We start from the raw sequence: 25,275 nt of genomic DNA, 5'->3' as shown, positions 1-25,275 counted from the left end.
TCTTTGCCCTCAGGCCAGCCTGAATATCCGCGCTCAGCCATGAAGGTTTCTTGGACCCTTTTCCTGCCTTCCTGCGCAGAGGAATTGCATCCTGCTGCGCCCCAAGGATAGCCTCCTCGAGGAAGGACCACCTTTCCTGGACCCCCAGACTAGCTACCCCTGGGCTCTGAGTGCCTCCCTGGCTACTGCCCTGAGCGCATTGAAGTTGGCTTTCCTAAAGTCAAGCACTTGCACTGTGCTAGTTCCCCTCCCCACCTTCCTCTGAATAGCAAACTGGATCATTTCATGATCCCTGTCCCCAACCTCCCTTGTACTAGCACCTGCCCCACCAGGTCGTCCCCAGAGGCTAACACCAGATCCAGTATGGCGTTTCCCTCGTGGGGACGAGTACCTCCTGCACGAGGTGTAGGTCCTGGATGCACGTCAGGAGCCTTCGTGAGTGGCTCGACCTGGCCGACTGCTCCTCCCGGCTGATGCCAGGGTAATTCGTATCCCCCATGACCACAACATCCCTTGCACGCACGGCCTCCCCCAGCTGCCTGGAGAATTGCACATCCAGCTCTCCCTCCTGATGTGGTGGCCTGTAGTAAACCCCTACCACCAGATCCCTCTCCCCGCCCTCCTTGGAGCTTGACCCACAAGGTCTCAGTTAAGTCTTCCTCTGGCCCCATTTGGGAGGTAGAGATGGTATACTGGTCCCTAGCATAGAGTGCAACCCCCCCACACACCGTTTTTCCCCTTCCTATCTCTTCTAAACAACCTATAGCCCTCGATGTCTACTGCCCGGTCAAAAGTTTCATCCCACCATGTCTCCACTAGGCCAACCAGGTTGATTTTACTACTTGCAAGCAGGAGAGCAAGTAGTTGCTTATCTTGTTTATTTATGCAATAGGCTTAAAATAGGAAATGATGAATCATATGACGTTCCTTATTTCCACCGCAGCACAAGGGTCGGCACCATAGCGAATGAGTTTTAGAGCACAGTAAATCGGTCATTAATGTCATTACATCATGCGATGAAATGTCCTGGAATAGATTCAGTCATTAATGTCATGAGATGAAACCTCTCAAGCTGGCAATGCTGGCTCCAGGCTCAGCAACATCCAGCACTCGCCAGGCCAGAGCTGCAAGGAAACACGTTCCTGGGGGTTGCAGACCCTATCTGTGGCTTCGAGGGAGGTAGCCATAAGCCACGGGCTGGGGACCATTGCTCCATCTCAGGGGCTGCTATGGGGCGAGGGGTTGGAAAGCCACGTGGTGGACACCACAGCCAAGCAGTGACCTCCTGGATGGAGAGTTTGTGGCCCCCCACCTGCAGGCCAGAGGGGCAGGGAGGATGGGGCTGCTTGCTGCCCCGTGGGAGACCAAGGGGGAGAGGAAATGAAGGAAGGGAGCCGTGGCTGGGAGGATTATGCCCCCACCCCGATACCGGGCTGACACAGGGTGTGTTACAAGGGAGGGGAAAAACGTTAGGGGCAAGAACATTTCCTTATTGCCCTGGGGCACAGGCCCCCAGAGCCAGGATTTCTGCAAAGTATTTCCTGGTCAGTGGATGGGGAAGGGGGATGTTCAAAATTGCTTTGTCACGTAGGAAATCCCCTGGGCGAGGAAGGAGAGGGGTCCCTGAGCACGGGGCTGCCTCCTCCGGTCGTGCTCCTCTACCGCCCAGCACCTGGGCGCCCCGGGGCATTGCTTTATCTACCACGCATGGTGGTTGATATTTGCTTTCAGCAGCCCTGCCTTACAAGTCACCATGCAAATCAGCACCTCCCTGCCTGCCCCTGACAGTTTTTCATGAGCATGTTCTGCACTGGGACAGGGACAAATGCAGGAGCCCAAAGAAACGCCTTCCTCCTTGCATTCAGCCAAGCCCGCAGGCTTGGGTGGGAGCATGCAGACACCGGACAGGTCGCTGCAACACCTGCAAGCTGCCAGAGACTTCTGGGTGCTCTTATACACCCCAAATGAAGGGATGTATGGACCACAATAGAGAACAAGGAAGCTTTCAATCGATACAGCCCACAGGCCAATGCCGAAACCAGTGGGGCCAGCTACCTGCTGGAAACAGATTTGCATATGTGTACCTAGGCTCCTGTGTTTGCCGTTGCTAGTGCACGTTAGCAGTATTTTGTATACCCATTTCTTGAGTTGGAAAGGGCAGCCGCAGCATTGCCTAACAGCGAAGGGCTGGGGGGGTTGTTACACAATACAACTCAAACACCATCAGTTATCCGGGATTTAAAAAGCAGAAAAAGGCCCGTCAAATCCTTGCCAAGAGCTCCATGCAAACAGGACGAGAAGCCAACACCTGCCCGGTTGCGGTTCACAGCCACGGGGCTGGGCTCCAGGGCTGGGTTACTGGCCTCGTCACCGGGAAGGAGACGGGGTGGGGGGACATTTATGGGCCCCGACCAGTGCAGACCGAGGAAGGCAATCAGGGCAGAAAGCAGAGCCAGGCCAGTTAGCGTTGCTGGCAAAGCCCCGTGCTTGGGTGGGCTGTTGGCTTGTGGTCTTTGCACCATTCAACTGGCAGCATCGTCTCACCAGGAGTGGCGAGGGCCTGTCCTAGCTCCCTCTTTAACTGGGGTAACACCCTCCGGTGCAGCCTGGGCCCCGAGACTTTGGCTTTCCCTCTGGGAAATACCAGGAGCGTCCCTTCTTCCCTGTCCCTACTTCGGGATTGAGGCTGCGGGTGCTGCAGGGAGGGACTGACACTCCTGCGTTTGCCCAGCGTAAGCCCGACAGACACGACTATAACAAAGAGCCATGTATCCCTTACATAATCCATAGGATCACACCGGACTGGTCTCCAAGCCAACACAGGCGTGCTATTGCCAGTGCTCCTCCTGTTACAGAGGCGTTTGCACAAAGCAGGCGGCACTCCTACCCCTGCCTGTGAAACCAGGCTCTGCCCGGCTGTTTGCTGGGGTTTAGCCATGTGGCCAGCATGGTACTGGAGCATGAGTTTATGGCATCTTATTGACTCATAGAAAATGAGGATGCTCAGGAGGTCAAATCTAGTCCAACCCCCTGCTTCAAGCAGGACCAGCCCCAACTCCATCCCCACCAAGGCTTTGTGAAGGTCTTCAAAGCCTCCGAGGATGGAGATCCCACCACCTCTCTGGGTAACCCGTTCCAGAGCTGCACCACCCTCCTCGGGATCCCCAGCTCTGCCTCTCCATCACTCACGACTGCATCACCCTCGTGGAGGCCCGGAGATCGACTTTGTGGATGGATAGCAGCTGCTTAGAGCCGAAACCCAAGCCAGGCGAAAACCCAAGCAAGATGCCCAATAACACCCCCATGAAGGGAACAAGACCAAGCCGTGTGCAAACCGCATGGGATCGACAGCTCTCTGGGCCCTGCTCAGACGGCAATGTCTTTTCTCCAGGACAGAGGTTGGACATTGCTGAGCAAGCGTCAGCACGAGAGCAGGGCCAGAGGGAGTTGATGGAAGAAAGGATGAAGCCCCTATTTCAAACCTATAGAAGCATTTTTGTGAAGAAAAAAAGAGCACGTGCCAATATTTGCTTTTTTACCGTACATTTTTAGCCCCATTTTTTGCATTGTTAACATTTAATTTCAAATTCCAGCTAAGAAATGTTTGCCTATCACTGTTCTGCAGCCTTTCCTGGGCTCATAGGAGAGTAGGGGTACAAGGGTCCTTGGGTGGGGGTGGCCTAGCCCAACCCCTTGCTCAAGGCAGGATCAAACCATCCTAGAGACACGCATATCCCACCTATTCTCCAAACTGCAGGGACAACCTTCTCACACAATTACCAGCCACAAAGACACCGTGAAAGATCATTCTGGCCTATAACATTTTTAAAATTTTGTTTTGACTTTATTCAGAAAAGGCAACTTTGGGTTTTTTTGCATAAAAAATGATTCACGTCCAAAAAACCCTTTTCGTGTTCAAGCCTTTCATTAAAACCAATGAAGGGAGAATTGCAAAGGATGCAGCATTTCCAAGTCATTCGCATTTTTGCAATGAAGAGAACTCCAATGGTTTTATATTGCACCTTGGATGGATGCAGGTGGGTGGGTAAAAGACGCTTTTCTCAGAGCGAACACGACAAGGTGAACAGAGCTTGTAGGAAAATGACTGATCTTTGGAAATCCCTGGCATCACAGCGATACTGCCAGCTTTTCTCATGCTCGGATCAGCTCCCAGAACGCAGACGGAGTCAAAATACTTCTTAAAGAGCAGATGCTGGGCCTCATTTCCATGAGAGCAATGTAATCAGGACTCAGTCGGGTGAGCTCTGTGCCAGGGTGCAGGTGGGAAGAGATAACGAGTATAAACGGGAAAAGAGTCAGCAGCTTGCATGTTGGCATCATGTGATCGCAGTCGCTGATATTTGGCCTTCCCCCGAACTCATAACGCTGGATGACCTTCGCTCCCCCAAGTCCGGTCCTGGCATAATCACATTGCTGCTGGTGATATAAAACCCACTTTCCTGAAGGCAGGCGATGACTACTAGAAGAGCTATGCGCTTGCCATTTTTGACCCGAAGTTTCAGCAAAACCCAGCAATATGGATTGCCCCCAACCTCCCTCTTTGTAGGGGTCACCCATTTCACAATCAGCACCTGTTTTCTCCTGTAACCTGCCCAAAAAAGATGTCGTACTGGTGGTGTTCCTGAAGGGGATTTGCAATCTGGCATCCCATCACCCAAGGGGTGGCTGGGAACAGGGTCCGGGGGCCGTGACCACCCTGCAAGCAGTGTCGAACCTGGATGCAACCCCTTGCAATGCAAAGGGATGAAAATCCCCTGATGTGAGGGGCAGACAAGGTTCTTTGGGTAAACCTGGTATCTTTGATTAGACCAACTAAAATAGTTGGAAAAAGTCTTCTTTGAAAGCTTTTGGGTACAAACACCCTTCTTCAGGCAGAGGAGGCATCTGCAACCATTCACCCCTGTATTTTAGCAGGAAGGGGCATTTCTTTTCAGTCCCTTAGAGACCCTCATGACAGAGCACGGAGCCAGCTGGACCATGCCCTCGGTTTCTGCTGTGTTATGCATCATTGCCACTGTAAAGTGCAGCAGTTGCAGGTGCTGTCCAGCCCAGAACAAGTGCAAGCAGCTTATCAATGTTTCTCTGGAAACTCGCCGTCACTGGGGCTGTACCCGGGACCTGGCAGTGACCGGTGCCGTATCCAGAAACAAGAGCTCAGCAAATGTTTGCAGGCTGATAAAGGGACTTCTCACAGCTCTGGGACAAAAAGGGTGTGGGAAGGGGAGGCGTCTCTCCTAGCAGGAGGTGACCCAGCTGGAGATTTATGCCCCTTTAAGCGTGTGTTTTGTTGTGTTGGGTTTTTTATGGAAAATTTTTCGTATCCCAAGTCAAATCAGCCAAATCAAGTCCAAGTCCATGTGAATCATTCAAACACCATATGCGGCCCTGCTCCCGGCAAGCATTCCCCACCCCTCCTGGGGCTTCAGATACTTCCAAATCCTTTGGCGGGCATCCTATGTGCAGGCCCAAGCCCGGAGGTTTGGGGTTTGGATGCCCCCACGTTTCATTTGCCCTCAGCCATATGGCCACAGGAGCAAGCTAGGGGGGAGTCTCCCATTTCCATAAACTCGGTGTGTGTTTCCCAGGAAGGCATTTGTCTGGACAGTGACAGAAGCCTGCTCCTGGGTGGCAGGGACCTCTGCCACTCACTCCCCGCACAACCTTGGGAGAGTCACTTAACACCCACATATCCTAGGCTCCTGGTAGAGTCCTTCCTCTGTCCCAGAGTGGAAGGGAGACAAGGGGTCTCCACCCCTCAGCATCCTTGACCGGGATCTGATAGTTATCCGGGAGCATTTCCATCTCAACAGCACCCGTAGGCCCACCAAGCCAGTCCCCGATGTGCTAGGGGCTGCATGCGCATTGCAGGGAAAGAGATGCTAAAGCCCCCCAAAGGATTTAGCAATGCAAGACATGTTGCCTTTCAGTGGGATGTGGGACCATCTCCTGCAGAGTAAATGATGGATCCGACCCCAGCTCCTAGTCTAGCGTGAATTCTGGGTCTCTACACTTGAAAAGGGTCAGACCACGCCAGTTAGGATCACCTGGAGCATAGTCTCAGTCTGTCCCCTGCTCAAGCCAGTAGAACAGCTCTCACTGGGCGCATCTACACGTGCACATTACCGCACAGTAACCGAAATGACTGTGCAGTACGGGCATGCATCTACATGTGCACAACTGTACTGTGCAGTAAATATGGCGACTTACACTGACTTGAGTGTAAATTTGATACCTGCATCATACAGGTATCAAATCTATGCCTGCTTAGTTACTATGCAGTAACGCACATGTAGACGCCTTACTGAGCAGTAACATTGTGTGCATGGAGTGACTAGGGGCTAACTTTAGACCCAAGTCAGTCCACACGCAGCGTTACAGTGCTTTAATGCCTGCACGTTGTTACCTGTCAGCTCTGTCTTCCTGAGGGAGGCCTGGCACCCAGCTTGCTGGACTTACAAAGGACTTTTCCTATCCCCCCTCCCCCCCATTTAACCAGAACTAAGCAGAAGAAAAGGTTAATAGGCATCTCGGGCTGTCCATTCCCCGGTCCCAGTATGGGAGGCCTATTTAAACTTGTTTAACTAAGACTCGGTTGCCAGGCTAGGGCATGCCGAGGCAGGAGACCAAGTCACAGGGGTATGAGCAACATTTGAACAATGGCTCAGGGTTCATCACAATGTCCAGCCCGGGGGAGCCCTGACCACAAATGCTGTCATACTTTTCCCAGGCTGACTGATGGAAGTCCTCTCTGCAAAGTTTATGAACACTACAAGTAATCCACCCCCTTGAGTCTGTTAAAAGGCTACGGCAAGATCTGAAAGTCATGCTAAGCTGGGGCTTATTCACAACAGGGGAAATACAAAAAACCCTGATGCTGACTTCACAGTGCAAGCGTGGCTGGGCCACCTGAGAAGACCTTCCAGTGTATCTTCTATATTCAAAATCATTTCAAGTTGGCTCCTACGTGTCTGGTTACTCCTTAAAACTTGATGTTTTTCCTGGGTGTTTCTTGAGATGTTCCAAACCAGGTAACCCCTTGTCACTGAAAAAGGTCATTCATTTAAATTGAAACTTTTTATGTCAGGATTTTCCCTGTTGATGATGGCTTGGGACCCTCTTGATTTACACAGTTAGAAGGATGCTTGGAAGAGGCTGGACTAAGGGTATAAGAAAGCTGTAAAGCAGCAAACAGTGTGTTTCAAGAGGGAGAAATCTCTCTGACACCATCCGCTGTTGTTTTTGAGAAGCTGAGAGAAACAGATCCTCTCTTTCCATCGCCTGTTTAACCTTCAAGGATCGTGCTGGGAACTTTGCCTGTCGACAACATGCCTGAGTGCCTTGAAATGGGGAGATCCCAGCTCTTGCTCTCTCTTTCCCTTTTCCTCTCTACGCATAGCTTTCTGAACCTGAATTTTATTAGTTAAGCTTGAGCTAGGTTTCCCCAAATACTCAAATGAACCGGGGTAATATTGCAATTGTTTTTGTTTGTTTTTCCTTGCATGCCTACTATCGATATACTTAGCAATAAATAACTTTTATAGTCAGATTGGTGCTAACCGGGTGCATTTTTCCTTCTCTACTTCCCCTTCCCCACTTGGTCTGCAGCAACGCTTCTTTTACCTAAGTCAAAGATCCCCCAAAATACTGTGGGGCCCTCTCATCAAGAGGCTACCACTACTAGGACAGTTAGGGCAAAAGATTGGGACGTGCTGAGTTTGAGACGCATACGGGGATCAGCTTGTACAGGCTGGTTGACCCAGGGTGGATCAGACCTGCCCTAATGAACTGAATGCTGGCCCATGAGGGGGTCAGCTGGACAGCCAGCCGGATGCAGAGGTCTTCTGTTCACCTGTGTGCTTGTGTCTGACTGCAATTATTGTTACCTTAATGCACTGATTCCTGGCACACGAGGGTGTCAGCCTGTCCATGCTGATCAACCCGGCCGGGTCAGGCGTGTCACGTTAATCTGTGCGTGTGTATCTGACTGATTCGGTGGCTGGAGGAACCCAGCCCCGTTGAAACTGAGTCCTGCAAGATAGCTCCTTGGTGGGTGAGGACTTGCAGAAGGGAGAGATACAGCTCTGTATAGAGACACAACCAGCCCATTGATAGAATTACAGAGACCCTAGAAACGTATCCCTAAGAAATGAGCGCACCCCAAAGCGATGGGCAAATCCGGTAACAATGTGTAGACGCTGGCCTGTTCCCGCTTAGTGCGCAGTAATTTACTATGCAGCAAATTTAACATGGCATAAATGCATGCATGGATAGATACACCCAATGGGAACAAGATTAGGAGTGGCTCACTTCAGTCCTGCCCCCATGACAAGCTCAATATAGTTCTCCAGCGCACTTCAGCCCTGGTCTGCCTGACACCCCTTCCCCAAAATCCCTTTGTTGGGCCTCTGGGGTATCTCAGCACCCCCTGCTATGTCCATCCCCAGCCCCACGCACCTCCACTGATGCACTTCGGTCCTGTTGTGCAGGGTTATGATTCAGTCCTGCACAGAGGACCCGTCACACCTACTAAAGGCTGAAGCCAGCAATGAATTCAGGCCTTCACTGATGAAAGGTGAATAACACCTCCTGTCATGTCAGCAAGGGCGGTGGAGAAATGCCATCAGAAACTTTCTGACCACTCAGTCTATGGCAACTCTCAGCAAACCTGGGAGGGAAGCCTTGCACTCTCGCTGAGACCGAGCTGCCCTGGGAAAGCCCAGAGGGAAGCTGACCCTGGATACCGTGGTCTTATGATAAGCGTGATTGCCTGAAAACTTTCTGTTGGGCAGCAAAGGTTTTGATCCAGACAGATAATGTAGGTAGGACAGCAGGTCGATGGAGAAAGTGTGGTGCACGGGGTGAGGTTCCCTGTGCTCGGTTTATAATTAAGCCAGAAAAGGTTACTAATTAAGATTAACCAGGTTGTAGATTGCAGTAATAGAACACATAGCAACTATAAACACAACGGGTCGAGCAATCGTCTTTAAACATTAATGGATGCCAGGAGAAGGGCACACCGATGAACATGATTGCTAATAGCATAGAGTCGTGGCAACAGGATAATCCACCCACGCTTGGCCTTGAAACTCAAGGCCGGCAATTAATTCCCAGTTGTGAAAGAAGGGCAGTGGCTAGGATGCCAGGAATGAAGGGAGTGGGAAAAGAAAAACACTTGCATAAGTTTTCATCGCCAAATGATCATAAAGCACCTTCATTAGCAGGTAGGGAGGACAATTTTAGCCTCAGCTGATTTCATGTGAGCTTGGATCTGGCCACGTCGTGCCAGCGGAAGGAAGTCAATGTACGAAGACTAGAGAGAGTGGAAACAATAAGGAATAGAAAATTAGAAATTCTCCATCTCCTGAGGTCTTCGGCTAGGGGCTGGAGGCCTTTTTGGGAGAGTGGCTACAGAGGCCGTAATGGGCTTTTTGTGGTATCTCTATTGGACCAACTGGGAGAGCCGGAGGACAAACGTTTGGGCCCAACGCCCCTTCTTCAGACCCATCACTACTACAATGCCCCGGCCATATTGCAGAAATCCTTCCATTAGACACGCTGCTGGGCTCGATACGGGTGGAAGTAGAGGATGGTTTGTGGCCCGTGTTGCAGGAGACACCAGATTTGTGGAGATGTGGAAACGTGGGGTTACCTGGGATGGAGACGTGGGGGAAGAGGGCAGAGGAGGAAGCCCCGGACTTCTGCGCACATTGAGTTGGGCGGCGGTCGTGCTGCTGATAGGGGACAAATGTCTGTTTTGGGGCACTGGTATCTTTAGATGTCAAATCTGTTGCTAGATGGGTTGGATTAAGTAAGAAAAAAATAATAATGAAGGCCCTATAACTAGTTTTGGCCACGTTCCTCCCTCCCCACAAAAAAATAAAACTTCCAGCGCTGATGATTTCTGCCACGAACATTTCAAAGCAGTCATTTGACACTTTTTCACCCGGTCCTGGAATAGAAGTGGTGAAATCATGAGGGATGCGTGTTCCCCCCTCCCATGGATTTCTTCCCCGTTCTCACACCACAAGCCTTTTATTTAAAAAAATGGTCCAGAATAAAAAACATGGTCTCCCACGCAGCTCAGGACTCCAACGCAGTCATTCATGATAGACCCTGACTCCATGCAGTGCCGAATGACTGGGGCGGTGACGATCCAATTGCCCGTGGATCCTGTTACTCATTAGCCAGAGCAGGCCGGGAGCAAACACCAGCACACATTGCTCACAACACCTTGATTCAGAATGGAGACGGCCTTGGGCGAGCTCCCAAACAACCGACAAACCGGGGAGCCGCCCTGAACAATAGTTTTTTCCCACATTTATACACTTTGGTTTATACTCACAACCATTTATTCCACTCTCACTCCTCCTTTGGTTCCACCTATTTCTCCTCCCATCTCAAGCTCCGCCTCTGTTTACTGCTTGCTTCATTAGCATGGAATTGCCTATGCATTTCCTTCATTTACGTATCTTTTTGCTATGAGCGCATGTCTAAGACCTTGACTTCTCTTCTTCTATCAATGGGCGGGCTTTGACCAAAACCTGGAAGCTTCTAGAGGCTTCTTCGCCAATCACCATTCAGCTTTTTGCATATGTTGTTTTTCACATTCCGGCCTGTTTTTCTGTCTCAGGTTGTACCATCTTCCACATTCCTAAAGCTTTACCTCATTTACAGCACGCAGACTCACAAAGACTCACTTGAAAATGGTTGACACAGTTAAGATGGTTACTTAGCATCAGCAAATGGCTGTTTTAGATATCATTCTGCCCTGTGGTTAGCAGCTTTTGCTATGCCACAGGTTAAAGCCTTGTTCCAGATACAGATTCAATGCTCCCCGAAAATCCACATAGTGTTACCCTAACCACGGTCACCAACCAGGCCCAGAGGGCTCAGTGTATTATCTAGGAGACCTTGGCAGGAATGCCAGATTAGCATGGGGGGAAGTCAATGCCAGATTAGCATGGGGGGAAATCAATGCCAGATTAGCACAGAGGGAAATTGATGCCAGATTAGCATGGAAGGAAGTCACCAGGAGGGGTGAAGTGAGTCAGGAGTCATGGCTTCATTTACATACAAGACCGAGATAGAGCTCGAGGTACAACCTCAATCCTCTTGCTCTGGAGCCTGGACCCTGGCTACACAGGACCTTCCCCAGTTAGTCTGGTTGAGCGATATAGTTCCCCTCTCTCTATGGACATGCATTCTGGGCATCTAAATAGCATTTCAATTCAATTTGCCTTAAGCCCTTTCTCATGCAAACAAAGCTAAGGTCCCATTCATATGGCAGAACAGGCGCGTGCACATAAATCATGGACTCACAGAATCACAGACAGTGAGGGTTGAAGGTTGCTCAGGAGTCGCATCTAGTCCAACCCCCTGCTCCAGACAGGACCAGCCCCACCTACATCATCCCGGCCAAGGCTTTGTCTACCCAGGGCTTAAACACCTCCAATGATAGAGACTTCACTACCTCTCTGGATAACCTGTTTCAGTGTTTTACTACCCTCCTTGTGAGAAAGTTTTTCCTAATATCCAACCTCAACCTCTCGTGCTGCAGCATGAGCCCATTGCTCCTTGTCCTGTCATCTGCCCCCACTAAGACCAGCCCAGCTCCATCCTCTTTGCAGCCCCCCTGCAGGGAGGTGAAGGCTGCTATTCAATCCCCCTCAGTCTTCTCTTCTGCAGGCTAAATAAACCCAGTTCCCACTGCCTTTCCCCAGCTTGCTGAGGGTGCACCGCATCCCATCATCCAGGTTGTTGATGAAGACATTGAACAAAACCGGCCCCAGTCTCATCACCAGTACCAATTCACCCCCTAGGATAGACTGGGAATTCATCTGTGGAAACAAAGCCTTTCGTTGCAGGCTGGGAGGGGAAGTAGAGATGAAGCGACGTTTGCAAGGAGCCCGTGAAACAGAGGGGGACTCAGGGCACTGGACGTGGATTCAGGACAATGGGAAAATCCAGCCTTGCCCACAACCAGGAAGGGCAGAGGCCAGCGCCGAAGAACAAAAATTCTGTGGAGTTTCCCACTCTGCAAAGCTCAAGTTCAGGCTGACAGCGTCTCAAGCCCGAGTTTCTCGTCTAGCCTTTGTTTGAACATGAAGTGCAGGAAGTTGGCCCAAAAATCAGCAGCTCAAACAGATGTCCCTTTGTGACAGGTGGTAACCCTGGAAAGGACACCAGCTTGTCAAACTGGACCGGCTTCATGGTGGCGATTTTGCTTCCTCTCACAACAGGTTTCCAATGCGGCACCGCAGAGCTGAGCGCTGCCGGGCTTTACCCCAGGGAGAAGGGGTGAGGAGGCCTCATGGCCCCGGGCCCCGCCAGGGACGAGTGCATCCCCCTTCGGTGGGCAGCCGGAGCAATCTCGTGACAATCTCAGGATGATTGTGAACATATCCCCAACATTCGTGGTTGGGGGGTCGGGGAAGAGAGAGGGTAGGGAGGACCCTTCATCATCCAGAAGTGAGCAGCGAAGGAAGCCACTTTACCTGGATTATGCACTTGAGAGGTGAACAGCCCTTGAAGTTTGCGGCATTTTTGACTAAGGTCCAGCATTCAGAGCTGCCTTACCTGACCCATACCGCGCATACCTCCCTAGGGCGGCAGCCGCACCTCTCGGGGGGTGGAAACCACGCTGGTTTGCTGGTGGGACTTTGCCACGTCCTTGAGTAGAGATCAACCATCGGAGAGGACTCCCCAGCGTGATTTGCAGCTATGCGGTGGTGTTCGCTGGCATGGCAGTGTGGGGCAGGGCGAGAGGGGATGGGATACCCTGCCACGCACACACTCACCTTGACCCACCGCCTCTACCTGGACATGTCTGTGTAAAGGAGCCTCAGGTCCCGTGAACATGGGGAGCACTTTCCAGGTACAGGAATCCTTTTCCTGCACTGGATCATCCCCGTGCACAGTGCCCAGGACACGCAGCGCCCATAGCACTTGCTCAGGCTGGGCCTGGGCTGCATTGCATACAGTGCCCGCTCGGGCCAGCGTCCCAGACCGGTCCCAGTGGGTGCCAGCTGTGCTGGATCAGGGAGGTGGGCAAGCGGGTGGGGTCCTTGAACATGGACCAGCCCCCTGCAGCACTCATCTGGATGAGTTTGACACCCCTGCTGTGCAGGGAGCTGTACAAGCTAGACCAGAACAAGGCAAGAGAGACCAGTGGCTGCACTGGTACTGGGGGCTGTCTGGGGACTGGCATATAGCATAGGTGAGTCGTGGGGCAGCCCTGCCAAAGTGAATGCGCTTGCTCTGCTTTTCTTTTATTAGACCAACTAGATGTTTGCAAAAAAAAAAAGAAAAAAAGCCTTTAATTGCAAGATTTGGGGCACAAGCACCCTTCTTTACCCTTTTGCTCTGAGCCTAATCTGCATATAAAATGAACCGTTCCAAACAGGAGATCTTAGCACAGTTTCCACTCTCCTCTGAAATATGAACTCTCATTTCTAGCCAGGAGAACTTGTACAATCTTTTCTCCTATGCCTGAAGAAGGGCGCTTGTGTCCCAAATCTTGCAATTTCAGAACTTTCTTTGCAAAAATCTAGTTGGTCTAATAAAAGATAACTTCTCTACCACGAGTCCTGATTGCTTTGGCCTCTAGACCACTACGGCTACAACCTGGATACCTGCTCTGCTTTGGACGCTAAGCAGACGTAGGCCTGGAGAGCCAGTTTCCCACTGAGTTCAGGGCATGTCGACAGCACTTCTTCGGTGCTCGCGGGGGGAAGATGCTCTCAGGTGTCCCCTTCTCTCACAGAGGATGTGGCAAAAGCTGCTGCAGGATGTGAAGGGACTCAGGTTCCTGGGCCCAGGCAATCCCAGGCCACGCTCCTGGGAGCAGTGACAAGGGCACTGGCCAGTGCCCGGTAGGACGTGGCCATGCCCTTGACCTGCCTCCTGCTGCCCCGATCTTATTTTGAGACTGGCCGGGAGCTCCTGGATGTTTACAAGTGATTTCTGCCCTCCTTTATCTCCTGCCTGCTGCCCTAATGAACATTAGACCAATACCTAATGAGCAATAACACTAGCTATGAAGGGAGGGCAGAGTTTTTTCCATCTATTGACTCCTCTGTGAAATCTGATTAAATATGAACTTTCATTTCTACCCAGGAGAACTTTTACAATCTTACCTCCGATGCCTGATGAAGGGTGTCTGTGCCCGAAAGCTTGCAATTAAAGACTTTTTTTTGCAAAAATCTTGTTGGTTTAATTAGATGATATCATCTCTCCTACAAGTCCTGATTGCCTTTTCCTCTAGACCAATATGGCTACAACCTGGATACCTAACGAACATTTGCATTAACATAAGGGCTTCCCTGCAGGTAAAGCCCCTGGGGGCGTGGGAGGAGAGAGACCTTAGGCCTCACGATCTGCCACGTCCATGCAGATGGAGGGCACGAGGAGCTGGGGAGGAGCAGGGAGCTCCCCAGCCCATATGTGTGTCGTAGGAGTCCACGGCCCAGCCCCAGCACAGCGGGTGACACCGGCTGGCTTTCCTCGGGCTGGCGCTGACCCTGGTGCCCTGCTCTTCTCCATGCAAAAGGCTGCAGGTGACTGCAAACAGCGTCCCAGCCCTCCCCTGGTTTCCCTTTCTTCGTTGCATCAGCTGTAAGCTGCTCATCTTAATGTTTGAGGCTCTTCTTGGTCTATCTGCAACAGGCCCATCTTGTCCCACCGTCGACCGCGCTTTGCTCAGCCCAGAGGCCAACACGCAGGTGCCTGGTTGGTGCCCCCTCCCAGGCTGCTCCTCACACCTGGGATCCCTCCTTCAGCCCCTTGCTGTGGCAGCTACCCCAAGACCTGAAAGCAGAGGTCAGCTCTAGCTCTCATTACGACTCAGGACCAGGATGACCCCCCAACCTCTGCTTTGAACCCTTTCCTTGCTGGTACCCCGCTCCCCACCACAGCTACATCTCTGCTGCAGTTGGGAGCCCCTTAGGCACCTGCCTGAATTGCTGAGTGCTAAAAAAAGGAGGATTCATGCACTATAACACTGTTCCCCCCCCCCCAGGCTGCACCGTGACCGGCAAGGAGTTAAAAACCGAGACCAGCAGACAGCCTGTTGCAAACAGGAAGGCCTCCCCAGCCCCAGAGCAGCGGTTTTTGGTTTTCCATTTTCGGAGAGCCACTGAGAGGCAGGCACCCTCCCTCCGTGCGGTCCGAGGTGCTTGCCCAGTGACAGCTCCCTGGGCCCAGGGCGGCCGCAGCCCCTCCACGCTGCATGGGAGGCCTAGAGGGGAAAAGCAAGACGGGGTTGAGAGGCTTTCATCACAACACTGGCAAATCCTCCGCGCGGGGGTGGACGCAGGGGGTGCACTGGGGAGGCCACGGGCCCTTTTGGTTTCTGCTCCATCCAAACCCCACTGCCCAAGTGGGGCAGCAGCATCTCCGTTCGGGCAGCAGCAAACGACTCACTCAACTTCACGGCTCGTTATAATCTACCGGACTCTTAAAATCTTCACACTACAAGTATTAGCGACCCTCTTTCCTTTCTCTGATGTCCCCTCTATTCAGCACTGGGGAGGCCACATCTGGAGTCCCGTGTCCAGCTGTGGGCCCCCACAACAGAAAGGATGTGGACACATTGGAGAGAGTCCAGCGGAGGGCAAGGAAAATGAGGAACAGGATGTATGAAGACAGGCTGAGAGAACTGGGCTTATATACAATGGAGAAGAGAAGACCGAGGGGGACTGAATAGCAGCCTTCACCTCCCTGCAGGGGGGCTGCAAAGAGGATGGAGCTGGACTGGTCTCAGTGGGGGCAGATGATGGAGCAATGGGCTCCAGTTGCAGCAAGGGAAGTTGAGGTTGGATATTAGGAGAAACTTCACTATGAGGATGGTGAAAGCACTGGAACAGGTTACCCAGGGAGCTGGTGGCATCTCCATCCTTGGAGGTGTTTAAGACCCGGGTAGACAAAGCCTTGGCTGAGATGATGCAGCTGGGGCTGGTCCTGCTTGGAGCAGGGGGCTGCACTAGATGTGACTCGTGAGCTCCCTGCCCACCCTCATTGTCCGTGATTGTAAGGAACAACATCCTCTGCTGATTTTGCCTCGTCTGTTGTGTTTGAGATAGCAAACGAATGCACGTTCCAGTGAAGTTGTATTTGTTCTCGTTTTACTTCCACCGAATAATACAGCCCTAGCGTATGAGTTCAGCTTCTAGTTTCTTCTGACCCGGAGAAAAATATGCATTGCGTCTCACGTGAGGATGCACCACATCATCTGCACTCCTGCTTGTCAAAATCCTCATGCTGCCCAGGCCTCCAGGCCCCAGGGGACCCTTCTGGGATAGGAAGTGGGCAGGGAGGGGCACGGTGGGCTTACAGACCTGCCGGCTTCCTTAGTGCCCTGGGAGTCACTGGCTGGGCCTTAAATACCAGCCCAGCTCCATTGCAGGACCGTGTTTTGAGCCCACCTTGCTGCTGCACCACCATGTCTGCACCTGCACTGCATTTGGCTCCAATGAGCCCTGCAATTCCCTGGACTTGAATCTGGGCACACGGTGGGACGGGGATGCTCAGAGCTGCTGCTTGCGGGGAGGAAGGGGGGTGTTGAAGCGGCTCAGGTCGACCAAACCTCCTGCCTGGGATGTCTGGCTTGGTCTGGGATCCCAGTGGGGCACCAGACCTTGCCTTCAGCATAGGAACCCAAGGGAGCAGGGGCCACAAGGCTTGCAAGGTCCCTGCCCCGAGTCTCCTCTGTGCATTGCTTTCTGTTGCAGCTCTCAACTATGGGGCAGAGTTGCTGAGTGCCACCCTTCCCCTCCCCAGAGCTGGACGCATGCCAGTCCTTCAGGCCGCAACACAGGGACCATAGAGGAAGGATGAGCCGAGGATCACGGAGCAGGTTATGAGCCTCAGCTGAAAGGATGTGCTAGCAAAGTGCTCGTTAATCGGTTGAATCCAGGCTGTCCCTGTGTAGGGCAGAGGAAGGGAAAGTGTTTTGCTGCCAAGTGAGTCAGAGCCTGGCTTCAGCGGTTGCCCCCGCTTCGCCCAGCTGTGAACGGGCACGTGGCCACTGGGACCAGGAGCCGGGGCAGTGAGGCTACCGCATCGCTCGCATGCTTTCCCTGGCTCGCCTTGACCGACCTGCCAGGCTTGGAGGACCCATCCCCAACTCGCATCTGCTTCTGCCGAGGCCCCCAGCAAACCCATGGCAGCTCCGGGCTTTGCAGAAACGCGGGGGGGGGAGGGAGCGTTAGCATTGAACTTCCCCCCTCTGACGCACCTCAGCGTCGAGCGGAGGCCGAATTTCACACTTGTGTGAGAACAGGGCGGTGGAGCTCACACCTCGGTTCACACCTTGCGCTGTGGCCCCTGCTCGGGGAGACTTGCTGAGCAGCGTGGGCCCCGTCGAGACCATGCCACCGCCTACACCTCCGTTCCCACCAATATCGTGAGATTGGCTCCAGAGCCACGTCTGAGCTCCAGGTTCACCGGGGCGTCCTCTGCAACCAGAAAGACCCGGAGACTTCTGGATATGTGCACAGCTGGGAAAGAGCAGGATCACAGTGCTAGGGGGGATGCAAGATCCAAGCTGGCTGAGGCGGTGCCATCTGCTCCGACTACCCCCTTGCGCATTGCTTTGTGGCAGCTCTCAGCCACGGGGCAGCGTTGCGGTGTGCCGCCATTCCCCTCCCCAGAGCTGGACGCATGTCACGCATGCACGGCCAGCGTATACCCCAGCTCTGTGCCGGTCGCAGCGAGCGGGGCGGCACGCGTCGAGCGGAGGAGTCTGTGCCACTGTTGCAGCAGCCGAGTGTTTTCCTCTAGCTCTGTCCTGGCCACGGCAAGTGACGGAGCCTGCTAGGCCCCGCACGAGCAAAGCGGAGAGCTGGGCGGCGGGTGAAGCAGCTCGGCCGACTTTTCTCTGCTGCAGGCACCGCTCCTGCTGGCTGGGTGCAAACAGCTCGGAGCCAGGCCCTGGTTCAGCCTGCTCCTAACACGAGGGGAACGGGTTTTATGTCAGAGCTGAGCGACAGACCGGTGACGCACGGCGGTTGAGTGCGGTAGAGAGAAGAAAAGCCACTAAACAAAACCAGATTCGTTATGGGAGCCCTTATGTACTGGACAGGGCAGTGGGGACATCTAGCGACTAACTCACGTTGGAGCAGCTCAGGTATTCAATTTTCGGTATGAACATCTAAGAAAACTCCTTGGGGGCCAGCACCCCGCGGCGCCAGGTGCTGCACAAGCAGGGCGCATGGACAAACGGGGGCTGTCTACACCCGAGACCGAGACTAGCGGGGCTTTGCTCAGCTCACGCCACCCAGTTCAAACTCCTTAACCTCCCACCAAGACCACCGATAGCCTGGACGGCCCAGGATGGATGCATTTCATTTCCAGCAGCGGGAGACTTTGTTTGGTTTTTGTGTTTTTTCCTTAAACCCAAAATGTCCGATTTGATTTTAATAATCCCCAAAAGCTCAAATGAAAGAGGAAAACATCGGAGGCGTTCAAAGCAAGCCTTTTGTTTCCAAAAAGGTCAAGATGAAAGCCTTCCCCTTTTGCTGGCATTCCCCCCACCTGAGGCAGCTCAAATATCTACATATCAGGCTGCAAAACAATTCATCTTTAATTAATCCCAGTTGGGGCTTGGGGAAAAAGAGGTTGCACCTGAAAGATTTCTCCCAGCTTTTCCTGCTCGAGCAGATAAGGCAGCAGCACGGGGTAATTGCACTTCTTTGTTGAAACTAAAGGAACGGGCCCCTTCTTTTTTTCTTGCACCTCATCCAGGCAAGGGTTTTTTTGAGTAGACGCGATATCTTTTATTAGACCAACTGAGTAGTTGGAAAAAAGTTCTTTGCAAGCTTTCGGGCACAGTCACCTGCTCCTTGTACTTGCTGAATTGCAAAGGGAATAAGGAGGAGGGTAGGTAGTTTCCATCAAGACTCCCCTAACCTTTTGGGGATGCTGAGAGCTGAATGCCTCGTTCAAACCTGGCATACAAAAAACTAGAACGCTTGGTTCCAAACTGACACCTTTTATTAGACTAACTGGGAAAGCTCAAGGAAATTGTCCTTTTCTGCACACTCAGACTGAGCACTTGGCCCAATCCCAACACCCAAAGGCTACTCCCGTTTCCAGTGGTGCATCCAGTTTTGGACTAGATGACCGCTGGAGGTCCCCTCCGGCCCTACTTCTCTATCACTAGGCAATACAGCAAGGGAAACCCTGCAGAAAATGGTCCTCAGAGCAACCTTGAAGTTCACTAGGGGAGGATTTCTCTGAAGGAAAAGCTCTTTTCCAACTTCTTTCCTAAGAAACCATTGCCCCGTCCAGCCTAGGAGCTGGGCTGTATCGTGGGCAGGGAGGAGGACCGGTGAAGCCCATGGGACACCATCAATGGCAGCAGAGTTTCATCAGCTTCATGGGTGTAAATCTGCCCCTGCACCCATTGGGGAGTAGAAAAGGCAACTCACCCTCCTCTCCTGCCCCAGGGAGACAGGGCAAAAAATGGGGGAGCCCCTTGCTGAACATGCTCTTTGCTTCCACTTTTGAAACCCAACCCTAACGAGGCAAGGTTCACGGAGCCCTGTAGCCCTGTCCTAGCCGGAGTGGGACCCATCCACCTCAAACCCACCCAACTAGGGACATTTGCAAGGGAGCTCACTGCAGGGGGGGATGCTATTAAAAGCCAGCCTAATTAGCAGCAGTGATGGCTCAGGTTGGAGAGGAAGGAGACTGGTAAATAGGAAATAGGGTGAAGGATGAGCTCAAGGCCGGGCTGGGAAGTAAACCGTGGTGGAGGCTTGCCATTCCCGTGAAGACCATCCACCCCGTCGCAAGCAGTAGCTATGGAGTCAGGGCGGCTCGTTTCCTCTCAGCTGCCCCCTCTAACGAGCGTGGCAATCAACCGTCCTCCTGCCGTGATCACAGCTTCCTTCTGCCCCCTTTCCTCTGCTTCATCATTAGGAGCAGGGCCCTGAGAGCGCATGCCACCCCCCAGCAACCATCAGGACAAGTGCAATGTTGCCAACTCTCATGATTTTTGGCATCGTTCTTAGAAGTCTATGCTTTGGGAATGTGAAAACCGTAGCTCTTTCTTATATATACATATACACATACATATACACACACAAACACACAAGTGGGTCTGCAATATATAAATAAAAGTGGGTCTGCAGGGCAAATGGGCCTGCAAGGACATCTGTCATCCCCTCTGGTCCAGCAAAGCCATAAAGCACCCCAAAATATACCCCTCTCCGCCAGCACGGCCCAGGAGGAAGCCCAAGGTCACTGTCAATGGAGGTCAAGCATGCTCTGAAGGGGCTAGGAAATGCACTGCCCCCTGTCCCCAATCAGGCCTTGAAGTGGGGGCAAATTCCCTCAAGGCCCCGAGACTGGCAACTGGTTTCATCCCGGACAGGTGAGCAAAACCCGCCAGGCAGAGCTTGAGAGGTTGCTAAATCCGGTTAGGAGCTCCCACATACCCGAGGCATCCTCCCAGCGCAAGAGGATGGAGCCACCTCGGAGCAGGTCATGCATTCAAGTAATTCAGCTCCCATCATGTACTGTCCCCAGGCTGGGGCTGTAGCTTGGCAGGAGGCCACAGAGGAGATGCAGAACCTGTCCCCATGCATCTAGAGACAGAGGCCAACCACGCTGCGGTCAACAGATCTGCAAGATTTATTCTGAAAAAATAACTGGCTTCAGAAAGCAACAGCTTCTCGCACCGCCCGTGTCCCCTGATCGAGCGCGCACAGGACTCAGCCCCCAGGGCCAGGCAGCCTCTCGGACCGCATCTTTGCTTACAGCAAAGCGAGTCTGAAAGAGGAGAGAGGGATGGAGCAGAGGAAAGGGAGGAGGAGGTTGGACAACGCTGAAGTGGTACCTGGAGAACAGACCTAGCAGGAGGAGAAGGACATTTCGAACCAGCTGGGTGCAGTAGGACTGAACTATGGGGTGAAACCTGGTCCTGAACGGGATGACCAGGGCAGCCGTCTTTGGGGTCAACAGATGGACAAGCCGGCGGGGCACCATGTGCAGCAATGGCTACAGAGACATTCAGCTGCTGGAAGGGGATCTTGTAAAAGGAAGTTGCATTAGAGGATCCCCCTCGACACCCTGCCCTTGAAAGAGCCAAGGTGCAAGGATGCGAGCGCGGCCACCTCATCCGACTGCCCACGGGTCTAAACCCACGGAGGAGCGGAAGCAGCACTGTGGGGATAAAACCTTACGGAGATCGGGGAAAAAAGGGAATGCAAAAGAAGAACTTTATTTAAGAAGTTTTGCCTGCGAAAGGCAGTGGGGAAACCTGGGTGCAGACACGAGGCAAGGGGTGCACATTGCGGGCGCCAGACGTACAGCTCCGGGGTAAGCCTGGATCCAGCTGCTTGTGGGTTCGCCCCCTCCATTGCAACCACATCACAGGAATGCGTGCAAGGGTTTCTGCATGGCTTATAGACCCGGAGGCAGGGGGGGGCAGGTGGTGACCTGTTACCTCTTGCACAGAAGCCAAGACCTCTTGGGATTTTACAAACTCAAAAACATTTTAAGTGAACAAAAGGCTCCTAAATATCCCTACCCCTTCCTTGCTGGATGAAGGGGCCCTTCCCATGCATCTGGGCTGTCAAAACCCAGCCTCTCCAGGGGAAACCCCACTTGGGCTGTCAAGTGAAGAGTGAGGGAGAAGATCTTGATTTCCCCCACCTCCTACAGGAAAAAAAAAAAAGAGCTTTTATGGGTTTTCTCAAAGACTGCAGGGAAAAAGGAGGAGGATGAGAACAAGCCACCTCTCTTTGAGACCTCGCAGCTTGCTAGCATTGCTACAGGGTTGTTCCTAGCAGCTCTCTCCCTCCTTCCCTCCTGGAGATGTCGGGGTAGTTGGGGTGCTGCCACGTGGCGTCACACGGGCAGGGACCCGTCCCTAATCCTTTCCCTCGGCCCCAAGAACACCACAATGGAGAAGGGCATCAAAAATGAGTACGGGGTCCAGGCCCTCCGCATTTATTTCAGCTCACGGCTTCGGAGGATTCCTAGACGCGGAGCAGGGGGCCGGTCGCTAGCAAAAAGCAATGAGGCTCGACTGTAATCGTGGTGGGGAGGAGGGAGAGATGTGCCCGGCGGGCCACCGTCGCCTTGCCAAAGGCCACTTCCCGAGCAAAAGCTCGGAGTAAACAGACGGGACAAGGTGGCCCAGGTGGTGGGAACACGGTGCCCAGGCCAGCCGCAGCTCCCGGGCACCCTCCTGCTCCCAACCCGCGCACCCACGGGCAAATAAATAAATAAGTTAAGGTAGTGTCGGATGCAGGGTGCTGCCTGGATCTGGGGTCACAGTCTCAGGATAAACCCCCCACCCACCCCAGCTTTATTTGCATGAGGCCCCCGGAGCGCCCCTCAAAATGCCGAGGGACCGTGCCCATGTACCTGGCCCAGGCAGCAGCAGGGAAGGAGGCTGGGGGTGGGTGTCCCACACTGCAAGCAGCTCACGTGTGCACCCTTGTCCTGGAAGGAGGTGGTCCCCCACATTTAACCCGCGACCTCCCTGCCGACTGCAAAGCTCCAGCTCGTGGGCAGCCGGACCCCCGAGTCAACGACTGCCTCGGCGTGCCAGGGCTGAAACCGGCGCTTCAACCCAAATGCTACCGCCTTGGGGCTCTGCTGGCCTGACAGGGACCCAGGGCAGGGCCGGGGGCCACCACTGCGCCCCCAGGACGAGTTTGCCAGCCCTGGGGCTGGGGCACAGCCAGGGAGCAGAGCTGCTTAGTGGAAGTGCCTGTGGCACGGGGACCCCGCGAGCCCGGCAGCCCGCGGCTGGCTCACAGGCCGCAGAGATGCAGCTCGGGAAACCCTTCCTGAGGAGCTAATTGGCCAAAAAGGGGAAAATATGCATTGGCCACTGCAAGGACAGGGCCACAAAGACGCTGGCCACGGGCTGCAGGCGGAGGATGTAGAAGGAAGGCATGGTCAGCACCATGCCCTACCCCGCTAAGGCACCGGCAGTGGGGAGGGGACCCCACATCCTCCAGGTCCCTGAATTCCTGCCCTTCGCGTACCCAGCTGCCCCATCCGGAGGACACGAGATGGCAGCTCCCTTGCACCCAACGCAGCGCAGGGGCTCATACCGCGGGGAAGCGGGAGCCATCGCACCAGCACGTGCCCCCGCAGAGGCTGCAAGGGGTGGGATGGGCCCCAGCGCTTTCCACCCGGCGGCCGGGGGGGAAGGGGAGGCCGATCGCCACCCTCGCTCAGCAAGGCACTTCATCCTCTTGCTGGCGGGCTGCGCTCTTCCCCTTGAGCATCCCAGTGGGGCAAGCACCGGGGTCCCTGGGCACCCGGGCCGGGCGTAGCCCAGTGCACACGCGGCCTTGCAGAGTCACTGACGCCGGCGCCCCCCGCTCGAGTCCAGGAGCACGCCGGTACGGGGGGCAAAACCGGGGGGTGAGCAAGGCAGGGGCAGGGGCCCGCCGGATGAGACAGAGCAAGCGCAAGCCCCCAAAGTCCTTCCACATCCGGGGTGCACCATGTCCCCTCCTGCCCACTGAGGAGGGGGATGTGTCGTGTCTAGGAAGAGCCAGCCCGCAGCCCCGCTCGGGGTACTGGGAGAAGCCGCCGGAGGGGCACGTGCCTGCCAAGAGCTGGCTGCACCGCAGTCAAATAAATAAAACCCAACCTGAAGCAGTCAGGGCTTCACAGGCGGCCAAACCCGCTGTGGGGTGAAGCAGGAGCCAGTGCATGGGGAGCGTCCCCGTCTTTCCCCATCCCTGGGGATGCAAGGAAGAGTTAGTATGGAGTCAGTGTTAAAACAGCCAGGGGCTTGCATGGTGGGGGTGGCGTAAAATCTCACAGGCCCCAAACCGGGGACGGGGTCCTCCCGCGTCAGGGCATCGCCGATTTGCTCCCCCGTCGTCCCATGGCCCCGCTCCTCCTCCTCCGCCTGGGCGGTGGCGACTCCACCGGCGCCAGCCTCACGTCTGCTCGACGGCCATCGCCGGTCCGGCGGCCTCGTCCTTGGCGGGGGGCTCCATGTAGATGGGGGTCACTGAGGACGGCTTCTTTGCCCTGTGGGGCACAGGCAGCAGGTCAGAGCCTGGACTCGAGGGATCAAGACGCCCCCCGCCACACATCTTTGCACAGCAGGTTCAGGGGGTAAATGCAGCACTAAGGGTAAATGCCCGTCCGGGGAGAGGGCCCAGTACCTGGAGCTGGAGGGGAGCCCCTACCCCAGCCCGGGCAGAGCCATACTCACGAGTACGGGGAGGCCGGGACGCCCACCACCAGCACATGGTTCTTCTTGCGGAAGAGCCGCCACAGGCCTTTGTGGTTCCCCCGGACGTCGAGGTCCCAGATATGGAGGCACTGGGGCAGGGAGACAGAGCATGGGCACTGGCCCACCCATGGGGAGGGCTAATGCCAGGCCTAGGGACCAGCCAGTTGCCTCCATGAGATGCCCTGCGTGCACCCAGGACCTTGGCTCCCCTTCCCATGCTCTTGGCAGCCAGATCCTGACACTGCACCCCCCAGACGGGCTTTGCTCTGCCTGTCCCCATGCAGCAGCACTCGGCTGGGTGGGGAGGGGTCCGCGAGTCACCTTAGCCAGCTGCGTCCAGGTGGTGAAGTCGGCCTCCTGCTCCATCCTGATGTACATGACGTAGGTCTTGCCCTCGGTGTCGGGCAGGAAGGAGTCCTCGCACGGGTTCTTGCCGTGGTCCAGGACCTCGGCCTCGCTGAGGAGAGCACGCCAGGCCGGTGAGATGCGGACCGGGGACCCCTTTCCCCCACCCAGTGCTGGGTGTTGGACGAATAATGGGCCGCGGCCAACAAGGCAACCCTGGCTGCCCTCCAGCGAGGTCCCGCGAGCCCCGGGGACGCCCTCACCTGAGCAGCCGGTGGATTTCGATCTCGTAGGCGTCCTTCTTCAGGCTGCAGGGGAAGGATGCAGAGCATGCAGAGACCCGCGAGCAAGGGATGCTCACAGCACAGGGGCCGTGTCCAGGAAGGACCGAGGCACGAGATCCCCGGAGCATGATGGAGTGGGGAAGGGATCACGCGGAGGGGCCAAGAACCGCGGCGATCCCGAGAGCCGAGGGCCCCGGGGCAGTGGCTGGCACTCACCTCTCCACATTTTTCAGCTGGACATTGGGGACCGTGTTGAACTTGTGCTTCTTGAAATAGGCCTCCTGGAAACCAAGCCCAGAAGGGGGTGGGCAGAGCTGGTACCCGCCGCCCAAGTGTTCCCGATGCTGCCCCCGCCCCAGAGCCGCGGCAGATCTCCGGGCCGCGCGGCGCCGCGAGCCGAGCGCCCGG

The 25,275-nt window shown here is 54.5% G+C and overlaps 1 protein-coding gene and 1 long non-coding RNA gene across 2 annotated transcripts in view; one reads left to right on the top strand and one right to left on the bottom strand.

Moving 5' to 3' along the window:
* Window positions 1-631: 631 nt before the first annotated feature.
* LOC109286707 lies at window positions 632-23,636 on the top strand. Its single transcript, XR_002094655.1, has 3 exons — window positions 632-642; window positions 5,717-5,723; window positions 23,461-23,636. It is a non-coding gene; the product is annotated as an uncharacterized LOC109286707 (long non-coding RNA).
* Window positions 23,637-23,875: 239 nt separating this feature from the next.
* The window catches only part of POMGNT1 (protein O-linked mannose N-acetylglucosaminyltransferase 1 (beta 1,2-)), a 21,684-nt gene continuing 20,284 nt past the window's right edge, over window positions 23,876-25,275 (bottom strand). The window contains exons 16-20 of the mRNA XM_019501377.1: window positions 25,084-25,181; window positions 24,847-24,891; window positions 24,560-24,695; window positions 24,218-24,327; window positions 23,876-24,030 (exon numbers count right to left, since the gene is read on the bottom strand). Coding sequence (XP_019356922.1) covers window positions 23,937-24,030; window positions 24,218-24,327; window positions 24,560-24,695; window positions 24,847-24,891; window positions 25,084-25,181 — 483 coding nt within the window. The 3' untranslated portion in view covers window positions 23,876-23,936. The remainder of the gene's footprint in view (window positions 24,031-24,217; window positions 24,328-24,559; window positions 24,696-24,846; window positions 24,892-25,083; window positions 25,182-25,275) is intronic.

Source organism: Gavialis gangeticus, unplaced genomic scaffold (assembly GCF_001723915.1).
Source record: "Gavialis gangeticus isolate Ggan-Ray unplaced genomic scaffold, GavGan_comp1, whole genome shotgun sequence".
In the NCBI taxonomy this organism is placed as follows: domain Eukaryota; kingdom Metazoa; phylum Chordata; order Crocodylia; family Gavialidae; genus Gavialis; species Gavialis gangeticus.
Note: the sequence above shows the minus strand (reverse complement) of the source record. Positions and strands in the feature narration are given on the sequence as shown.